The following is a 23,078-nucleotide window of genomic DNA, read 5'->3' as shown; positions in this document are numbered from 1 at the left end:
CTTCCTTCTGTCTCTTTCTTTCCCCTTGTGAGCTCTCTCCATCCTTTAGTTCTGCAGGAGATTTTATAACATTTCTCTTTTCCCCATTTGCTGTTGAATTGGCCGCTCTTTCCTTTCTCTCGTAAGTAAAACAGCAGGGGCAACGCAGATCTCTTTCGAGAAAATCTTCTTTCGACAGGGAGAGAGTTCTGCTCAAACAGACAAGAGCCAGCCAGCATCCATTTGCTCGGAAACTAAGTGGATCTCCTTGGCAACCTACCTGAAGGCTGATGGCCTAAATTATTGAACTAGACAAAGGCTCCTCTACTCTTGTCCTCTGAGTGATAAAGCTCATTGCTTTCCCTGCTGGAATCCAGTTTCTTAAATTTTGAGATTCATATTCTTGAATTTTTGGGGGTTGGGAGCAGGGGACCAGGTACCCTATAGAATTGATAATTCAACCCCCATAAATATGGAAGTACTCTACCTTCCAACAGTCTCTTGAAGAGTAAGCGAATCTGCGTATCTCTGCTTCTCTCCTCTCGGATTCATATTTCTTTGGGATATCGTAGCAGTGTTCATACAATGGAGGGGTGTCAGACTCATTCTTCATGGAACGCCAACAGGTACCACTTCACAGAGCTAGTGGGAAAACTAACCTTCTTAATAAAAGGACCCCTAAGAGTTATTTTGGTACTTGTCCTCTTTACCACCTATTTTCCATTCATTACCTTTTTGGTGGCATTTCCAAGTTTCCATGTTTATTAAAATTTGATATACCAACCCAGGAAATGTTTGAGATCATTAAATAGCCTGGCATTGAGTTTAGGGGAGCTAGATGCCATTGTGTCGTGTTAGGATTGGGGCAACAATGGTGTCTGGGGTAGGTGCTAAGTTCTAGAATGCACTGCCTGGTATCCTGTGACTTTGAGCTGGGAGGATTCATTTCAACTATTTGTGAATGCCTTCCTCTGCTAATACCTCTTTGCATTTGTTAATGCTTTCCTGGACTATTATGATATTGTGCTGGGAGGATGATATGTTGAAAATGCATCTGACTATGAATGCCTTCCTGTGTTATTCCTGTTATTCTGTTCTTTCTATATGGCCTAAGTTGATTTATATGTAATCTGTAAACTGCATAGTCAATATTGCTAAATAAATTTATAAATGAATATACCGCTTATAATAGCCGTGTAAGCGGTATACAAGGTTCTAATATAAAAAGTTTAAAATTTCGGGGGATAAAAACAAAGGCACATGACGTGACATGACGTAGAGCAGCGAGTGGAAAAGTGGGATGAAATGCAATTGTAAATAGAGTAGAATATGTAAAAAGAGGGGTACATTAGGGAGGGTTTTTTATGCTCTTCCTTCTTTGAGAATCATTAGAAGTGGGGACGTCATAGGTACGGTTCATAGACAAAACCGCCGAAGACAAAGGCGTGCGCTAACAACTGAGTGCAAGACGGAAGCGCGCGCCGAAGAAAAAGAGTGTTTTTAGGGGTTCCGATGGGGGTTTTTGTTGGGGAACCCCCCCCACTTTACTTAATACAGATCGCAGCGGCGTTGTGGGGGGTTTGGGGGGGTTGTAACCGCCCTCATTATACTGTAAACTTAACTGTTTCCCTGTTTTTTAGGGAAAAAGTGAAGTTTTTAGTAAAATGTGGGGGGGTTACAACCCCCCAAACCCCCCCCAACGCGGCGTGATCTGTATAAAGTGGGGGCCAGGGTTTTCCAGACCTACATTTCCGGCACTTACCTTTGACGTGAATCACGCCTCTGTAGGCGTCTTACGGCGCCTAATGCCAGTTCTGGTGTTAGCCACACCTACAGGGGCGTTAGGTACCATAAAGCGCCTAAGGAGGTGGATTCCAGCGATGTTTTTTTGGGTGCCAGTAGGCGCCTTGAAAATCAGTGAAAAACATCATTTAAGTGGCGTTTTTCACCGAGCTGGGGGTGCCTAAAAAAACAGCACCATTTAGAGAATTTGTGCCTTTTTTGTACGATTACCCCCTTAGCACAGGCAAATGCATAAACTCCATTTGAAAATCGACCTCTCTGCGACTGTGCTTCTGAACTTTATTTTCTTGCTGTGACTATATCGCTATATCGATTCTAAGGTAATCATGTGAGTTTTACGAAGCTGTGCTGCCCTTCAGGAACTGCTCATTCAAAGGTGTACAATGAGACCGGCACAGGAAACCTGTTGGATATCTGTAACTCTAATACATTTCCAGGAACCCTTGAGTTGATCACGACTAGCTCTTACTGTGTATTCTTATGCGCATTTATTTTCCTTACAAAGAGCTGTCAGAAAGAATATTCTCCTGGCGTTCTGTGAATTGTCACAATTCTAGAAGGAGTTTTTGTATTTCACCCGCTAGCAGCACTAAAACTCTGCTAATCTTTGAATTGGTTTCCAGCGCACTGAGAGCTGATTGCATGCTATGGTGAAAAAAGACTTATCAGTTGATCAATATATGCACCCACGATCGTTCTCAGAGGCTGGCAGTGTAAGCCTGAATTTTCTGCAACAGACATAAGTGTTTATTGCAGAGGTTAGTAACTTAAACCATAATGCGTCATTCAGGTATTATTGTCTTAACGTGCAGACTGAACTGTTTTGACAACAGTGTAAGAAGGAGTTCTTCCATTTCTCTTAAGGCAACTATACTAAAATAGTTTACTAATTCAGGAAGGTAGTTACCAAGGTGTGTTAAGGAAATAATGCACGATTTTTGCCTCTTAATGCATGCAAAAGTGCAAAAGTTGCATGATTTTGCCTGTAATATGCATCAGTTTAAGGCACCTCATCATAAGAACATAAGACTTTTTGGAGACCGTATCTGGCAAAAGACGTAAGAAGACTTGAGGCGGTCCAGAGGAGGGCAACAAAAATGATAGGAGGCTTGCGCCAGAAGACGTATGAGGAGAGACTGGAAGCCCTGAATATGTATACCCTAGAGGAAAGGAGAGACAGGGGAGATATGATTCAGACGTTCAAATACTTGAAGGGTATTAATGTAGAACAAAATCTTTTCCAGAGAAAGGAAAATGGTAAAACCAGAGGACATAATTTGAGGTTGAGGGGTGGTAGATTCAGGGGCAATGTTAGGAAATTCTACTTTACGGAGAGGGTAGTGGATGCCTGGAATGTGCTCCCGAGAGAGGTGGTGGAAAGTAAAACTGTGACTGAGTTCAAAGAAGCGTGGGATGAACACAGAAGATTTAGAATCAGAAAATAATATTAAATATTGAACTAGGCCAGTTACTGGGCAGACTTGCACGGTCTGTGTCTGTGTATGGCCGTTTGGAGGAGGATGGGCAGGGGAGGGCTTCAATGGCTGGGAGGGTGTAGATGGGCTGGAGTAAATCTTAACGGAGATTTCGGCAGTTGGAACCCAAGCACAGTACCGGGTAAAGCTTTGGATTCTCGCCCAGAAATAGCTAAGAAAAAAAAAAAAAATTTTCAATTGAATCAGGTTGGGCAGACTGGATGGACCATTCGGGTCTTTATCTGCCGTCATCTACTATGTTACTATGTTACTATGTAAGAACATAAGAAACGCCTTCACTGGATCAGACCCTTGGTCCATCTAGTCCAGTGACCCGCACACGCGGAGGCCAAGCTAGGTTCTCCCTGTTGGAGACCCTGATTTCCTGTATCCCTTGATGTGATTTGCAAGAAAGTCTACATCCAACTTGCCCTTGAATCCCAGAACGGTAGTCTCCGCCACAACCTCCTCCGGGAGAGCATTCCAAGCGTCCACCACTCTCTGTGGGTGACTTGAGCACCCCAATATTCTTGACTGTGTCCAGAAAGAGGTAATTGCCATATTATTCAGCACCCCTAATAATTTAGAAAAGTTGGCTCATGTCCACCTCATTATGATGTGAATCAAATAATACAGCTTCTGTTGAGTTTCACAAGCCGCATTATACGAGGGTAAATCAAAAAGTAAAGGCACAATACATTTAACGACTTTAATCACTTTCTAACCTAATCAAATCGATTTGCGAGTCGCTCTTTGCCTACATAGGTTCAAGGCGACGTACAATTCAAGTGATGGGGAAAGATAGAAGAATTGGGAGTAAAGAGATAAAACAGGGGAGAAGGGAGGGGGTGAAGTATGCATTTGTTGTATCGCTCAACTCGCTTCAGCATTCCTGCCGAGAAGAAGGTTTTGGGCTGCTCCCGAAGCCAGGTGAGCGCCGCTTCCTTTACTTCATCACGCTTTGACTTTTGCTCTCTGGGTCGCAGTGATGCACCCATGTCTCATCACCGGTGATCATTCTCTCCAGACTACTTGGCTCTTTTTCATGTTGTAGCAACCTCCACACGCTGTTGCTCATACCTATAAAGACTCAAGGCGACTGTAAAGAGAGGTAAGAGGGGAGAGAAAGCGGAGGGAAAGAGAGGAGGTGGAAAGGTAAGAGGGAGAGGAAAGGGAACCCAGCGGGCGCAGACTTTCCTGTATCCCAAGTCATCGTGCATTATGGTAAATGCAGATCCATAGCTAATATCCAAATTTGCTTCCTTGATTAGAGAAGACCACCAGATATCCCCCCTGTCAATGTGCTTTTCTGGGTGTGATGTTTGATGGGCGACCGAATGACCTTTACCCGTTACACCTGTTCTTCCCGCTTATAAACCTTTCGTTGATTCATGGTGCTGTGACCATACTGAGCCCATATCCGACAGCGAATTTCCACAAGATCTCACTCCGTCTGCCCAAAGAAAGCGCACTACTGCACGTTGTTTTTCGATGGTGCAATCTTTCAATGGAGCGTCCATGTTTCTGACCTCATGGCTGCCCACACAACTAAAGACCCAGCGCTGTACTGAGCGTGGACGAACTATCCAACAGGCAATGCAGTTCTAGGTGCAAAAGAGGTAAGCTGGAGATTGCCAGGAGGTTTACAGAATTAGGTACTATTTACAGGATCAGGGATAATTAAGGTACAGCATTAGTTTATCTTGACAAATTTTCTGAATAGCAGGGTTTTCATTTCTCTTCGGGACGTAGCGGGTGGACTTTGTGGTCTATAGCCCAGAAATATCAAAGAAAAAAGGTCAATTTAACTTAATCATGAATTTATAATGCATGTAACCAATGGCAGGTCTTTAATCTGCTGACATTTACTAGAAACCTATATATCCCTAACCACACCCTCTACAAATGATGCCCGCCAGCGAGCCTCACGCTCGGGAATGCACTCCCTGAAAGGACAAACTCAACACAAGACCATCTCTGTTTCAGGAAGCAAGTGAAAGCTTGGGTCTTCAACCAGTCCTTACGCACCTTTGCGATCGCTTAGCTCAGCAAATCAAAATCATTTTATAATTCCAACGTGCCGTGAAATTGTTCAGGAACACGTTGGAGCTGCCACTTTTTCCGTACATGGCCCACAGCTCTGGAATTCCGAACCTTTATCTCTTTGACTACTGACTTCCGTTGATAAGTTTAAAACTGATTAAGAACATTCCTCTTTTCAGACGCATGTCAAATATGACAGATGTTTAATCACAGTGGAGGAGTCATGCTAAATACAAAGCTTACCTAATGGGTTTATCCTCGCTTCTGTGCTTTTCAAAAATGTAGTTCTCCCCCTTAACCACACTTTCATGTCATTATGTGATATATTGTGTCAGCAATTCTCCTTGGTTTTCCATTAAATTTTAAATTGTAAACCTCCCAGAAGGTCCAGTACAGGATAGTAAGATTTGAATAAACTTGGATTTAACGGAAGAAATAACTAACCTACTGGTCACACCCACACACACACACACACCCACACACCACACCCACACCCACCCACACCCACACATACCCACACCCACCCACACCCACACACACCCACACCCACACACACCCACACCCACACACACACACACACACACACACACCCACACACACCCACACCCACACACACCCACACCCACCCACACCCACACCCACACCCACACACACACACACACACACACACACACACACACACCCCCACACACACCCACACCCACACACACCCACCCACACCCACACACACCCACATAAGGAGTGGAATTGGCTGCTCACACTATAGCAGGCCATGTTATTCCACTCGTACTTTAGCTAAGATAATAGTCAAGCACCTTTCTGACCACATGTATTTTTTATTTCTTAATTTCTTAAAATTATTTATATGCCACCTCTCAGTGGAGGCTGTCTAGGCGGTTTACATCAGGTACTCAAGCATTTTCCCCTGTCTGTCCCAGTGGGCTCACTTTCGAACGTACCTGGGGCAGTGGAGGATTAAGTGACTTGGCCATGGCCACAAGGAGCAGTGAGGGTTTGAACCCACAACTTCGGGGGGGGGGGGGGGGGCTGAGGCTGTAGCTTTAACCACTGAGCTACTCTAGAAATCAAAATGTAGTAATATAGGACAATCAAGCCATTGTGACATCACTGATGAGGCTGGCGCTTATTGGTGGAATGAGGCATTATGATGTCACAATAGCAGCTCTGGTTTTCTATCCTGTTTTCCCAGGGGAGCTCAAAACAGTTGACATGAATTTATTCAGGTACTGAAGCATATTCCCCTGTCTGTTCTGGCAGGCTCACAATCTATCTAATGTACCTGGGGCATCAGAGGATTAATTGATTTGCCCAGGGTCCCAAAACTTTTTTTAAAAAAAATAATTAACCCCCTTATTTTCTAAATCCTGTTATTCTATCTATATGTTCCATCTTTGCTTACACCTTATGCTGTCTAAAATGCTCTACATTTTGTATTGTTATTTGAATATTTTTACTGCTGTAATTCATAATTGCCTAGGTTTGATCTACTCTTGTTGTACACCATCGTGAGTGAATTCCTTCAAAAAGGTGGTAAACATATCCTAATATATAAATCACTAAAGAAATAAATTTAAGATACGAGCTGGTCAATAGGAGTTTGGCTGTAATTAGGGGCGTATTTGTCATTGACTGCCATTGTTTATAAACAATGAAACACTCTAAGCGCCAACTCCATGGAGCGTATGAAGCAGCTCTAGTAGGGGCACTGCTCGGCAATATAAGATTCTAACTGAAATCAATTTTCTTTCTCATATCTCATTGCCTCTCTTTAGAGCTACGTGTCCTTCATTGTACCAATGCAAAATCCACCCCAAGAAAGTCTCTGCCTTGTTTCTTTTCTCGTTAAAATATATGCCAGGTTGGAATTCACCCCACAACCCTTCTCTCCTCCTTTCCCTAATCTTCAGGGACTGCAGTCAATCTGCAAGACAACCAGAAATGAAGTTTGAACGTCACTAATTAGTAGAACGATTAGCTGAGAATATGATTATGGAAGGAGCAGACTGGCACAGCTGTACTTGTCATGGCTAATTATACCAAACCTTAAACCATTTCCTTTTTTTCCCCTCTGCTATTTTGAAAGTGGCCTGTGCATAAGAGCATAAGAATAGCCTTATTGGGTCAGACCAAAGGTCTATCAAACTCAGTAACCTGTTCTCACGGTGGCCAAAACCCAAAGAGTAGCAACATTCCTTCAGAATCCCAAAGAGTAGCAAGATTCTGGAACCCCAATGAGAGCAACATTCTAGAGCTGAGATTGTGATGTCATAATGACTCTCCACCAATGCCTCAGAGCCAACCTCATTAGTGATGTTACAATGGCTTGATTGTCCTATACTTGGCTCACTTAAGAACATAAGAATAGCCATACTGGGTCAGGCCAATGATCCATCAAGCCCAGTAGCCCGTTCTCACGGTGGCCAATCCAGGTCACTAGTCCCTGGCCAAAACCCAAGGAGTAGCAACATTCCATGCTACTGATTCAGGGCAAGCAGTGGCTCCCCCCATGTCTGTCTCAATAGCAGACTATGGACTTTTCCTCCAGGAACTTGTCCAAACCTTTCTTAAAACCAGCTACGCCATCTGCTCATACCACATCCTCTGGCAACGCGTTCCAGAGCTTAACTATTCTCTGAGTGAAAATATATTTCCTCCTATTGGCTTTAAAAGTATTTCCCTGTAACTTCATCGAGTGTCCCCCTAGTCTTTGTCATTTTTGACGGAGTGAAAAATCGATCCACTTGTCCCCATTCTACTCCACTCAGGATTTTGTAGACTTCAATCCTATCTCCTCTCAGCCGTCTCTTTTCCAACCTGAAGAGTCCTAACCTTTTTAGTCTTTCCTCATACGAGAGGAGTTCCCTCCCCTTTATCATCTTGGTTGCTCTTCTTTGAACCTTTTCTAGTGCCGTTATATCATTTTAGACGTCCTTTGCAGAATTTGGCCCTAAATGTCTACCTTTGTCTGCCTAAGTGGAGTCACAGAAATCACTTCCCTACATCTGACCGCAGTGGCTAGCAACAGCTGGCTTTCTAGACAATGCGACCTTTTAAAATTAGCCAGTTGACTTCGCTGTCCAGCTGCTCTTTCAGGGGTTTCTATAGAAAATGTTTTGCAGGAGATGGAAGCCTGAAGACAAAAAAAAAAAAAAATGGGGATGTAAAAAATAAAATCATGGAAATAGTTTAAAAAACGAACAACAAAACAATTCATTGAATGTAATGACAACGGGAGCAGGGGGTGGTTGCGAGATGAGGAGCAAATAATCAGGAGTTGTTTGAAAATTTGTCTTGTACTTATTATCTATAGTAAACCAGTAACAAATAATTATGATTAGCTATGCATGGCTTAATTATTCACTTCTGTTGTAAGAGGATCAAGGGAAATAAGCAGGAAAGAATGTCAGAAGAGATTTAATATAGACAACAGTCTATTGCTGCTTAAAACCATAACAGCAGACAGTCTCTGTGCTGGACGGACTAGAGCTTGTCAAATGAAAATAGGTGTGTTGAAATGGCTCGGAAACTGAGGGTGCTCTTCTGCTAAAGTGTGGTAGAAGCTTTGCGTGTATCCCATGCTAATAGCACCTGAGTCAATTCTCTTTCGGTTGAAAGGAAGCTCTGGAACGAGAGGTCATAGGATGAAGTTAAGAGGTGGTAGGCTCAGGAGTAATGTAAGGAAATACTTTTTTACAGAAAGGGTGGTAGATGCGTGGAACAGTCTCCCGGAAGAGGTGGTGGAAACAGAGACTGTGTGTGAATTCAAGAGGGCCTGGGATAGGCACATGGGATCTCTCGGAGAGAGAAAGAGATAATGGTTACTGTAGATGGGCAGCTCTATGACCTCACAATGCAGGTGCACAGAGCCTTAGCCTATAGGAAGAGGAGATGCAAATGTTAAGAGCCTTAGCCAATAGGGAGAAGAGGAGATAGTGGATGCTGCGGATGGGACATTTGGCCTTTATCTGCCATCATGTTTCTCTGTTTCTTTAACCATAAAGCTCTATGACCTCACAATGCAGGTGCACAGAGCCTTAGCCTATAGGAAGAGGAGATGCAAATGTTAAGAGCCTTAGCCAATAGGGAGAAGAGGAGATAGTGGATGCTGCAGATGGGACATTTGGCCTTTATCTGCCATCATGTTTCTCTGTTTCTTTAACCATAAAGCTCTATGACCTCACAATGCAGGTGCACAGAGCCTTAGCCTATAGGAAGAGGAGATGCAAATGTTAAGAGCCTTAGCCAATAGGGAGATGAAGAGATAGTGGATGCTATGGATGGGCAGACTGGATGGGCCATTTGGCCTTTATCTGCCATCATGTTTCTATGTAATCGCAAAGACTGTGCAGTGAATATGGGGAGCAACAGGATGGCTGTAACTTTACATAAAACATGGGGAGCCTTCAGCAAGCAAAGGCTGTGGCAGGAGGGGGTTCCTAGAAATGAAACACAATACAGAGCATATAATGGATGAAAAGGGGTAGGGAAAGTCTGTGAGATGCCGATGTATGGGAAGTCCTCCAAAACCTACTCTACCCACATAAAGATGCCATCTGAAGGTATAAAGGCTATTGCTGTGGTGTACAGGTGGGTATAGTATGTTTTGGGTGGGTTTTGGAGGGCTCACCATACAATATAAGCAAGTTATAGTGGCATCTGTACCTGGGACTTTTAATATGACATTCTCTGCAGTAATCCTTAGAGTGCCCCTCTGCTGTGCTCAGCTGTCTATGAACAGTTTGCTAAGAATGCTGGCTGTTTGGATGACCAAAAAGATTGTTTTTGAGTGGGTTGTTTTTTTTATGCGGGCATCTTTATATTCGAGAATGGCCAAAAAAGATAGACATACTAAGAGTCCAAACATCTAGATAATACATTTTCAAACAAAAAAGATTTACATCTTGTAGTTTTGAAAATAAACATTTTCTCCACTGGATTTCGGGACGTCTTTCCCAGGATGTCCAAACTTAGATGTCCTACTTAAAATGCCCAAACCTGATGAGGTTCTAATCGATAGATGTCGAGCCACTCATTTGTTCCTATTGGTAGGGTGGCTTGCCTAGAGTGACATAAAGTCAGTGAGAGAGCAGGGATTAGATAATGAGCCTGTGTGTTCACACTTCTAGGTAAAATGTCCACTCAGCCATCGGTGGCACATGGATAATAAATCTGATGTCCCTTAAGGATTGGAAGAATTTCTCTTTAGGCTCTTAACCACATTACTTATTGAAAAAAAAAAAAAAACCAAGGGATCTCAGGCAAGGGTTCTCGTGACTTGGTTTTATCAAGCATCAATCTACTGCCTTTCCCAAAGCTAGAATATTAAAACTTTCAATTGAACCATTATTGACTCTTTCTGTTTCCCACAGCACAGAGAGAAAGTGTTCTAGCAGGTTTATAAATTAAATTTGCCCACACTTCTTGCAGACTGCAGGGCTCCTTCATCACTGACAATGGAAATGCCGAGAGGAGGGGAAGTCATCTTTCCTAGGTCTGTAAATGGTGTGTTCGGTGTTCACAGCTATCAGCGGACAGATAATGAGAAGAACAGAGTGATAGGTTGCAGGAATGCAGGCTGAAGAAAATCATAAGCAAAATTAGGTCTGGCCCGGCTGTGTTCCGAAGAAACTTATGAAAAATGATGCATAGATTCCTCAGCCCATATCCATGTCCGCTTAGGATTTACAATAAGGTATGGATTTCTATTCGGTGTGACTCCTAAGACAGGCCGCCTAGCTGAAACACGGCCGTGTCGCGTCCTCCTTTCTAATTGATCTTGCGAATAAAGACTCATTTTTACCATAGACTGGAGGTATCATAACTCACATTTAGGGCGCTCGTGTTTTTGACGCATGCTTAGCACGCACGCTAGATGCAAACGCCTCCATAGAGCTGGCATTAGTATTGTCCGTGTAGCGTGGGGATAGCGCACGTGGCGGTGTAGCAGGCGCGAAAAACGCTAGCGCACCTTAGTGAAAGGAGCCCTAAGTGTCTTTTGAGAGTTTTTTTTTCCTTCTTTTTCTCACTTAAAGCTAGGTGCCAATACTGCGCGCAGATCCTTCTGACCGATGCTGACAATTGACAATTACTTGCAAAAATGCTACATGCTATTCTATAAACAATGCCCCTCTATTTAACAGGCCAGGAGCGGCTCTCGCCAAGGGCATAGAGAGAGTAGAGAGGGACAGATTCTTCAAACTTTCAAAACATAAAAAAAACAAGAGGGCATTCGGAAAAGTTGAAAGGGGACAGATTCAAAACGAATGCTAGGAAGTTTTTCTTTACCCAGCGTGTGGTGGACACCTGGAATGCGCTTCCAGAGGGCGTAATAGGGCAGAGTACGGTACTGGGGTTCAAGAAAGGATTGGACAATTTCCTGCTGGAAAAGGGGATAGAGGGGTATAAATAGAGGATTACTGCACAGGTCCTGGACCTGTTGGGCCACCGCGTGAGGGGACTGCTGGGCACGATGGACCTCAGGTCTGACCCAGCGGAGGCATTGCTTAGGTTCTTATGTTCTTATTTTAGCTGGCTAACTGCTATTATTTCGCAGGAGATAGCAGGTTATCTCTGCTGAATATTTGCAGTTAATGACTAGCTGCAAATATTCAGTGCTGACAGGCTAAGTTTATAAAAGTGAAGGAAACTGACTAGAGTAAGCAAAAATCTCAAGAGAGAGGTCCTATATTTTAAATGCGCTCAGAGAAGTGAAACTCTGACGAGGGGGAGGTAACCCCCTCTTGGAGCAAGAGTTTACCATCCAGTCATAGTGTACTTGTTATAAAATAGGTCACTCTCTGAGATGTAACAAGCACTTTGTATCTTCTTGAATATTAAAAAAAACAAGTTTTGTTCTTTTTTCTATTTTTATATATATATATATATATATATATATATATATATATATATATACACATATATATATATGTTTGCATTCAAAAAATCACTGGAACATTGGTAAAAAAAAACCTCACTTATAACATAGTAACATAGTAGATGACGGCAGATAAAGACCCGAATGGTCCATCCAGTCTGCCCAACCTGATTCAATTTAAAAATTTTTTTTTTTTTCTTCTTAGCTATTTCTGGGCGAGAATCCAAAGCTTTACCCGGTACTGTGCTTGGGTTCCAACTGCCGAAATCTCTGTTAAGACTTACTCCAGCCCATCTACACCCTCCCAGCCATTGAAGCCCTCCCCTGCCCATCCTCCTCCAAACGGCCATACCCAGACACAGACCGTACAAGTCTGCCCAGTAACTGGCCTAGTTCAATCTTTAATATTATTTTCTGATTCTAAATCTTCTGTGTTCATCCCACGCTTCTTTGAACTCAGTCACAGTTTTACTCTCCACCACCTCTCTCGGGAGCGCATTCCAGGCATCCACCACCCTCTCCGTAAAGTAGAATTTCCTAACATTGCCCCTGAATCTACCACCCCTCAACCTCAAATTATGTCCTCTGGTTTTACCATTTTCCTTTCTCTGGAAAAGATTTTGTTCTACGTTAATACCCTTTAAGTATTTGAACTTATCTTTTAAGGGATAATTCTAGGGTCCCAATGCGGCCCCGTTTCGATATCTGCTTCAGGAGACCCAGCTGTAAATTTATATAGCTCTCACTCGAACAAATAACAGCTGACACACAATTTTGATGTCCGTGAATGTTAATCGCTCAAAAAAGATCACACAATGATTCCAATCTTGAGATTTTTGCTTACTCTAGTCAGTTTCCTTCAGTTTTATAAAACGACTTTACTGACTTCCAATATAGGATATTATCCCTGTTTTTTGTTAGAAACGAGGCTGGCTAAGTTTAGCAGGTAAATCAAACTGCTTAAATAGCAGTCCTATCTTTGCCCACTCCAGGTTGAGCGCCGGAGTCGGGTGGAGACTGCTCTGCTTGGAACGGGCTGAAAATCACCTGGAGTGCTCCTAAATTTTGTTTAGTGCACACATGTAGGAGAAGCGGCAACAAGGGGGCATCCATGGAAAATCAGGGGCGGGAAACTGCACGGGGACACCAGGAAATTCTTTTTCACTGAAAGGGTGGTTGATCGCTGGAATAGTCTTCCACTTCAGGTGATTGAGGCCAGCAGCGTGCCTGATTTTAAGGCCAAATGGGATCGACACGTGGGATCTATTCACAGAGAAAGGTAGGGGAGGGTCATTGGGGTGGGCAGACTAGATGGGCCGTGGCCCTTATCTGCCGTCTATTTCTATGTTTCTATGTCCTGGGTGTGTGCTCAACTTGTAGAATACTGTCAGTTGCACACACTGACTGGCACACGTGTACACCAGCTGTTCACCTATTGTAAGTGGGCTCACCTATCTTTTGGCTTGCCAGTGCATCAGTGCATCTATAGGACGCCAATCTGGTCGAATGCCTGCCAATCACTCATCGAGGTCCTAAATCGCTAACAGACACTTTAATGTTAAGGCGTCTATCTTGCACCTATGGAGACACTTAAGCCCAAGGCCACTTCTGGACAAAACCACATCCCCACCCTGCCTTGGGTGTGCTTAAGCATCCCTATGCATCTCCATAAATGTACGACACACGCCTACAATGTAGGTGTCCTTCCCCTTTAAAAAAAAAAAGTGTGGCCCGATTGGCTGAGAAACAGTGGTAGGATGCGCGTTTGCAGAATCAGGCCTTTAAGCTTTATAGAATTGCCGCTTTTGCACACTCTTTTTTGTATTTTTTTAAGTGAAAGTTGAAGAATAGACAGGAATGATAGATTTTTTTTCAGCATTCAGTTGGGAGGCTAGTTATGAAAAGTGGAATTTCAAAGCCGGCTTAGCTCATCCAAGGGATAGAAAAAGGGAGCAAAGGGGGGAAACATAAAAGGGATAAGTTCTGTGTAAATGAGCTTCAGTTAATGTACAACCATTGCATGGACAGGAGTTAAATGCACCTACTGTATTACCGGCACTTTCAAGAGATTCCCTTACTTAATAAGGATATCCTGTGTTGTTTGGGGAGTGGTCTGAATGCCTGCAGTTGCATCTTCGGTATGGAATCTTTTTCTCAGACAATAAACTTCCTCCTCCTTCCTGCTCCATTGTATATCACAGATATACAGTGGAATCTGAGAAAAGTTTAAATCTCCCCACCCCCCCAAAAAAAAAAATCTATTCTGTGTCTGAATTAAGAGATTGCGATAGATGAAGAAAGTCCCTATTTTCAGACAGCTTGCGAGAAATCAGAAAATAAGAATAATGCTTTATTGAAAAAAAATCCTAAAATCATCAGCTTTCAGGAGTTTGGGATATGCCTGTCGGATGTACCCCATGATGGTCTAATTCCCCACGCACACTTAAACAAATGTTGCTATTGTGAACTGACCAGACCGTTTTATCCCAAGTGAAACCAAATACTTTGCACGAGAATCAGAAAATAATATTAAATATTGAACTAGGCCAGTTACTGGGCAGACTTGCATGGTCTGTGTCTGTGTATGGCCGTTTGGTGGAGGATGGGCAGGGGAGGGCTTCAATGGCTGGGAGGGTGTAGATGGGCTGGAGTAAGTCTTAACAGAGATTTCGGCAGTTGGAACCCAAGCACAGTACCAGGTAGAGCTTTGGATTCTTGCCCAGAAATAGCTAAGAAGAAAAAATTAAAAAATTTAAATTGAATCAGGTTGGGCAGACTGGATGGACCATTCGGGTCTTTATCTGCCGTCATCTATTATGTTACTATGTTACTATGAGTCCTAAGGGTGTCATCCTTATGGAACTGTCCATGGTGCTGAAGTCTTGCAATCTATTTTGTCTTCATTTTTGTTAGGAGTGGAGACAGGTGTGTCCTAAGAACCATTGTGTTACATTATAGCATATGTGGATGTATATCACTTCCTTAGATGGTGTGTTGTTAAATATCACAGTTATCACATAATCATAGTAGCCAGTCATGCAAACTCGTGGAGAAAAATATGTTAGGATCATGGCTCTTTGAAGGATTGTGTTACCTTATGATAAGCAGTGTGCTTTGTTCAGTGTTATTTTCCAGATTTAGGGCCCTGGCATGACTTGGGCAATTTTATTTATTTATTACTAAAATAAATTTGCCAATCTGTGCAAACAGGAGGTGATAATTACATTTTACTATGAGCACATAACTTGCCAAATGCAAGTTGATAAATGATCTGAGCAGCCGTTCAGCTACAGAAGAGTTTTGTAATTGCAGCTGCCTAGCCCTTCTGAGCAAGAATGAGGTGTGGTCACAGAAAGGTCACCAAGCATCAGCGCATGAAACAAAAGTCTACATATGGCTTTACTGTGCACAGAATATGATGTGTATTTTCAGAATTCAGAGCCTTCCTCTGAACAAAGACTGATAATCTGCGTGAAGTGGGGCTCTTATTCAGTTGACAGATGGAGATTGCTTTATAACAGGCCACCTAGATGAGATGGACAAGTAGATATTAGAGAATGACACGGTGACAAAATTCATCACTGTTCCTGTCCCCGCATATAACCGCAGGAAATAATCCCATGTCATTTTCTAGTGTCTATTTCAACCTCGGTCCTTCTACACCAGCATTCTTCAAAGCAAAGCTTGCGGGTCAGTGGTTGTGGCCATTCATACTCTGATTCTTATGGGAGCCAAGGATAATGAAGCCATTGTGACATCACTGATGTGATTGGCTCTTAGGCACTGGTGGAATGAGGCATTATGACATCACAATCTCTGCTCTGGAATGTTGCTGCTCAATCTCAGCATTCTTCAAAGCAAAGCTTGTGGGTCAGTGGTTGTGCCCAATTATACTCTGATTCTTCCCTCTCCCCTTAAAGAATGACATGAAGATGGTTTCCCGCGGTTATCCGCGGGGACGGGAACAGTGATGAATTTTGTCACCGTGTCATTCTCTAGTAGATATCTGTTTGGGTCAATTTTATAGACACTATTTATTTATTTTTTAATGTACTTTATTAACAGTGGTAGAATGCATACAAAGCAAACCACTCTCAAGAATCAACAAGTATTGAACATAAGAACATAAGAATTGCCGCTGCTGGGTCAGACGAGTGGTCCATCGTGCCCTGCAGTCCACTCACGCGGCGGCCCTCTAGTCAATGACCAGCACCCTAACTGAGATTAGCCCTACCAGCGAGCGTTCTTGTTCAGCAGGAACTTGTCTAACTTTGTCTTGAATCACTGGAGGGTGTTTTCCCCTATGACAGATTCCGGAAGAGCATTCCAGTTTTCTACCACTCTCTGGGTAAAGAAGAACTTCCTTATGTTCGTACAGAATCTATCCCCTTTCAATTTTAGAGAGTGAACAATATATTGGCAATTGTGTACAGAAGGATATCAGGTATAAGACAAACCTTACCAGAAAACAAGAAAAAAGTACATCGTCCAATCAACAATCTATAAAGTAATGAAAAAGAGCGTGCAGTGGACCTTATCATTCGTCCACCTTTTAAATTTTACCCCCAAATGCACGCACAAAAAATCCACTCACTAACAAACACACAAACCATACTATTCAACATTCACTCCCCAGACCCACACACATTCAACATGCAAACAATACAGTACAATACAATTTCTATTTATATACTGCCAATACCTCCATGAAGTTCACAGTGGTTTACATAAATAATTATGAAGCTACAAATTATTAAATAGCATAATAATATTTAGGAATTATCAATAACAAATTCTTGAAATCGATAGGTCTTCAGATCTTTTTTTGAAAATCTTAAAATTATATTGCTGGTTAATATTAGTCGGTAAATTTTCCAAGGTTTTCCTGCTTGATAAGCCCATGTGGGGTTAAAAGATCTATTGTATCTTATATTCTTAATGACTGGATACCGAAAAGTGTCATTATTTCTCAGATGCAAAGATGGATTATTGGAAAAATTAGAGAGTTGAAGTATATTATCTGGAATGTCTCCAAAATGTATTTTAAATAGTATACAATAGAATTGATATTCGCTGGGGCGTGGCTACTGAGCCAGAACAAAATGGCTGCTTGATTCTTCAGCTCCAGCAACCTTAACTAAATGATCACATGAGGGGCTTTAGGCACCTGGGCCAACCAGTGCACTTCTTTTCCAGTTCATTCTTGGATGCACTGGGAGTGGCCTAAGACTCCCATTGGCCAAATCTATTGTATCTTATATTCTTAATGACTGGATACCGAAAAGTGTCATTATTTCTCAGATGCAAAGATGGATTATTGGAAAAATTAGAGAGTTGAAGTATATTATCTGGAATTTCTCCAAAATGTATTTTAAATAGTATACAATAGAATTGATATTCGCTGGGGCGTGGCTACTGAGCCAGAACAAAATGGCTGCTTGATTCTTCAGCTCCAGCAACCTTAACTAAATGATCACATGAGGGGCTTTAGGCACCTGGGCCAACCAGTGCACTTCTTTTCCAGTTCATTCTTGGATGCACTGGGAGTGGCCTAAGACTCCCATTGGCCAAATCCCTATGGCCCCTCCCATGGGGGATCCGGCCCTCAAATTCTAAGTTTTTGTATCAAAGACAATAGAGGATCAAGTGATTTTGCCCACGGTCACAAGGGACTTTGGCTCAGTCCACTGTGCTAATCGTTAGGTTACTCCTCCGTTCCACATCAATGGGACTAAAAGCGTTATTTTTGAATCTTTTTTTTCTCTAAGTATGACATGCTCAGTATATCTGATGCTGTGTAAAGAAAAAAAAAATCATTTTAACTGTGAAAAGGAGAATCAGTGTACATACATGGCAGGCATAGATTGCAATAAAACCCAGCAGATTGTACTTGTACTTAGTAGCAAAGCCTTTTTCTGCTCCTAAAATGTGAGTTGAGAGCGTTCATCCGTGATCAACCAGAATTTGAAAGCCATGAAGACGGAGACGCTGTGCACGCCTGCTTTGTGATAAGAGGAGCACGGAAAAGCTCTCTATTTAGCTTGCCAGTTTTGATGAGTATTTTCTCAGCCGGTCTATAATTCAACAGAAACTTAAGGCATCTGCCAGTAATGTTGCCTCTAATAAAAATCCATAAACAAATCACTGTGATGATTGCAGTGCAAAGGGAGGATAGCTTAAGAGCATTGTGTTAACCAGACCATGTATTTTAGATTAAAAATGCAATTAAAAAGATGTGTCGTGTCTACAGGCTAGTAATAAATTGGGCATTTTCCACAACTGTGGAATTCTTGATGTTGGGACTGTTATGATTTTTAGATCAATTCATTCTTCCAGATTAAAAATATATATATATATATATTTTAATGGCTTTTTTTCTATCTAGCACACAGAGGTAGATTGGCGTACTGAATATTCAGGCATCTGCCTGCAGATTGGCTGCTGGCGACACCATGGAGAGAGAGAGAGGCTCACCATGATTTACTTGCATGCATTGTGATCATTGGCCGGCTGCCTCAGTGCGCACTCTCGTTGGGCTGGCTGAATTATTAATTGCTGCTGACCTTCGCCTCAGTCCATTTGTGCAGAGTGCTGAGTCAGCATTTAACTGCCTAAGTTAAGCAGCCATATTGGACAACACATTTCGCAAGGGGGTGGAGCTTGGGTGCGCAACTTACAGAATATGGCAGTGGTTCCCAAACTTTATTGGTTCATAGCGCTCCTAGACTACACATTTCCTCTCAGGTCTCCGTCCCCCTCGATGGAGTTAAGTCCTACCTTTGCTGTCCAAGCTCCAGCAGCTGAAGGGGTCCAAGGCAGTGGCATGCTTCAGCTACATCCACTGGCCCTCCTACGCACACTCCGTTCAACAAGAACTGAGATGCGCGGGAATGCTGACGTCAGCAGCTGAAGCATACTGCGTATTGACTTGAGTAAGCGTTCATTTACGTAGTAACTTTAAGCGTGAACACTTATGACAGTTCAATGACTGGTGTAAGTGCGCTTCCCTAACTGATATCAGTTACGATCATAAATGATAGCACTCATCCTGTCCTTGTCCCTGACCTGTCCATACCACTAAAAGTTGCACGCAACAGATGTTGTATACTCAACTTCTAGAATACCAACCAAGGGCAGTTGCACACCTCACTTCTAACTGGTGCCAATTAACATCAATTAAGGTTATTTATGTGCTATCATTGTGATTAATGTCAATTAGTCCTTATTGTTACATTAATTTACATATGCAACTGACCCCATTCTATAACTGCTACATGCAAATTTGATCGTTAAATGTAAATTTAAGTGTGAAAATACATAGAATTTGAGGTTTAGTGCTTATTTTCCATAAAAATATTGTGCATTCAATATATCATAATACAGACACCGACTGGCTATTCCAGGGCTTTACTAATTTGTTATATATGTATGGTTTTTTTTTTAGGGGGACTTTCACGACGGTGGTCATCGCCCCACTGTGACTGCTGCTGTAAAAATGGCAAAGGGGAGAAGGAGGGGGAAAGCGGCACGTCCTGCAATGAACTCTCCACGTCGAGCTGCGACAGCCAGTCGGAGGCCAGTTCCCCCCAGGAGACAGTTATCTGCGGTCCCGTAACCCGCCAAACCAACATACAGACTCTGGACCGACCTGCCAAAAAAGGCCCCGTGCAGCTGCTGCAGCAGTCCGAAATCCGACGGAAAAGCGACCTGCTGCGGACTCTGACCAGCGGCTCCAGGGAGTCCAATTCCGGCAAAAAGAAGGCGGCGAAAGAAAAACTGTCCATCGAGGAAGAGCTGGAGAAATGCATCCAGGATTTTATGAAGATCAAAATACCTGACAGGTTTCCAGAGAGGAAGTACCCCTGGCAGTCTGATCTGCTCCGAAAGTATCACCTATAGGGGGCATCGCAAAGCAGCAATGCCATCCATAAATTTACAATTCCTTTTGTTAGGTCACGGCACATTATCTCAAGTACCCTCTAATCTGCCTGTTTCACATTAACATTTATAATCACAGGGTATCAACGATGTTTTCCAGTCGTGGAAGCACAGTTAAAAAGCTTTTGTTGGCGATCTGTTGAGTAGGTTGAATATTTTTAATTTAAGAAACAGCCACAGAATAAACACACACGCACACAAACACACACAATCCTAGTGCACAGATGCAAGTTTGGAAATTCATGATGGAAAGGTAATGCTAGGAGTAGAGAATGACATGGTGACAAAATTCATCACCGTTCCCGTCCCCGTGGATAACCGCGGGAAACACTCCCATGTCATTTTCTAGTGTCTATTTCAACCTCGGTCCTTCTACACCAGCATTCTTCAAAGCAAAGCTTGCGGGTCAGTGGTTGTGGCCATTCATACTCTGATTCTTATGTGAGCCAAGGATAATGAAGCCATTGTGACATCACTGATGTGATTGGCTCTTAGGCACTGGTGGAATGAGGCATTATGACATCACAATATCTGCTCTGGAATGTTGCTGCTCAATCTCAGCATTCTTTAAAGCAAAGCTTGCGGGTCAGTGGTTGTGGCCATTCATACTCTGATTCTTCCCTCTCTCCTCAAAGAATGACATGAAGATGGTTTCCCGTGGTTATCCGCGGGGACGGGAACGGTGACGAATTTTGTCACCGTGTCGTTCTCTAGTTAGGAGTTCTGCTTTATTGTGCATGTTTTTTTAATGAGAAATAATTCACAATACATGATTACAAAACAAACAAAAAAAAATTGCCATGACAGTGTACATCCACGTATATAAAACTATAAATAATTTGTCTTTGATATGCACTTTTTAAGAAACAAACACAGGACAGCTACTTTGCGAGCTCAGATAATCCATGGTTGTTTGACTTCCTCTTTCTAGGATGGTCAGATGTGTGAGTTATGACAACCTTTCTTCCCCTCCCCCCCCTCATTTCCCACCATCTGATGCTTTTATTTCAAACGCCATCTGATCTTTCACTGACAGTTGTGAGAAAATAATATTTTAAGGCATCGTCGCTTACAAGAAAACATTCCAGACCTTGGCTGAGAGCTATTTCGCGATCCTCTTTCCTCCCTTGCCTTCAGGGAGGTGAGGTGTTCAACACTTCGGTATTATGTTTGAAAACTGTGTCAGGCTAGACTTGTTAATCATTGGGCTGAAACTTTGATGTCACTTTCTGGTGTTTAAGAGCAAACAAACAGGAAAAGATGAACATCGTTGCAGTGCAGACAGAAATGGGCTATTCTGGGGCTTAGGTTAGCGAGATTGGCCAGTATAAATTTGTCTGTCAGACAAAAAAAAAAAAATATCTGATCCAAACTGGTCTGAATACCAAGAAGCCTGATATTCAGCTGGCATCGATCGGTGGTTTGATGACTGTGGCAGTGTAAAACCCAGGCATTCAATCCCCAATCGAGTCTAAGGTCCAACATTGAATTTCTGTATTTCCAGAGACAGCTAGAGGGAAATTCTATAAAAGTAAATTGGCTTCATGAAAAAAAATTTTAAATTGGGATATAGGCACCTATCTTCTTAGGTGTGAGTCTACAAAAGATCAGGGCCTATCGTGTGGTGCCTGACACCAAAGTAGGCGTGTTCAAGGATGGAGAAGGATTTAGGCACCTATAATGTAAGCCTTTTAAATCCTGGCCTACAGTACAGGAGCCTAAGATTTAAATTAGGCACTACTAAGCCCAGTTCTGGAATGGGTGCCTAAGGGCTCGGTTTAACGCGTGTAATAGCGCACGCTAATTTGCCGGCCGCTCTAGCCGCTACCGCCTCCTCTCGAGCAGGCGGTAGTTTTTTGGCTAGCGCGCGCTAAAAAGGCACGCGCGACAAAGCCGCTAACGCAGCTTCGTAAAAGGAGCCCTAAGTGTGAGTCAACGTGGAGTCGGCGTGAATCTTTTTAAGGCTTCCATTCTAGAATCTGATCGCCCTAATGCCCAACTGGTTAAGTGCAATATTCAGCACGTAACTGTCTGGGAGTTGCCACATAAAGATAGGACTTAGTACTTAACCCGCCATTTGCCGACTCTCTAAAATACACTGCAAAAAAAATCACTCTCCGATAAGACATTCAAACTCCTTAAATTGCTAGAGATATCTTCAAAAATATGCTCAGAGACATAGAGGCAGAAACAAGGGGCGAACCCCAAGAATGTCGCCTCACCACCCAATCATTGCATATATATGAACAAGCTTCAAAAAACGTACTTCCTTCGCTGCTTATGCAGTCTAAATGATGGTATATATAATTAATTGAACTATAACGAAAGAACTTCTTTTATCGGGGGTTCTAGCAAATGAAGGAGTTTGAATGTCTTATAGGAGAGTGATTTTTTTACAGTTTTCGGATACCTTTCTTCAATCACTCCCAGTGATACTAGACCAAAAGTTTTTGATTTCCCCAGTATTGTTTTGACATGTCTAAAATAGCCAGTTTTCACTTTGGGGTGAAGCAGTTCCACAACAAAGAAAAATGGGGAGACACCGATGAAAACAAAAAAACTGTGGATACAGATGTTCTGGAGATAATTTATTAAACACTGACATATAAAACCATGAAAATTCAATGAAAAAAGTACAATGCTAAAAAATATAGTGATTAAAAATCCACCCGGACCCTATGGTGTCAGGTCAAAAGCACACCGGGACAAAGGCGCGCCCAGACAATTGAGCGCAGCGCGGAGGCATGCGCCGCTCAAAATTACAGTTTTTAGGGCTCCGACGGGGGTTTTTGTTGGGGAACCCCCCCAATTTACTTAATAGACATCGCACCGCATTGTGGGGGCTTTGTAGGGGGTTGTAACCCCCCACATTTTAATGAAAACTTCACTTTTTCCCTGTTTTTAGGGAAAAAGTTAAGTTTACAGTAAAATGTGGAGGGTTACAA

At 42.6% G+C, this 23,078-nt stretch overlaps 1 protein-coding gene across 1 annotated transcript in view; it reads left to right on the top strand.

The window, feature by feature from the left end:
* The window catches only part of KCTD16 (potassium channel tetramerization domain containing 16), a 98,949-nt gene extending 78,855 nt beyond the window's left edge, over positions 1-20,094 (top strand). The window contains exon 2 of the mRNA XM_033927772.1: positions 19,640-20,094. Within this exon, the coding sequence (XP_033783663.1) occupies positions 19,640-20,094 (455 nt within the window). The remainder of the gene's footprint in view (positions 1-19,639) is intronic.
* The last annotated feature ends 2,984 nt before the right edge of the window (positions 20,095-23,078 follow it).

Source organism: Geotrypetes seraphini, chromosome 18, assembly GCF_902459505.1.
Source record: "Geotrypetes seraphini chromosome 18, aGeoSer1.1, whole genome shotgun sequence".
In the NCBI taxonomy this organism is placed as follows: domain Eukaryota; kingdom Metazoa; phylum Chordata; class Amphibia; order Gymnophiona; family Dermophiidae; genus Geotrypetes; species Geotrypetes seraphini.
This window is presented reverse-complemented; position numbering and strand designations above follow the sequence as displayed.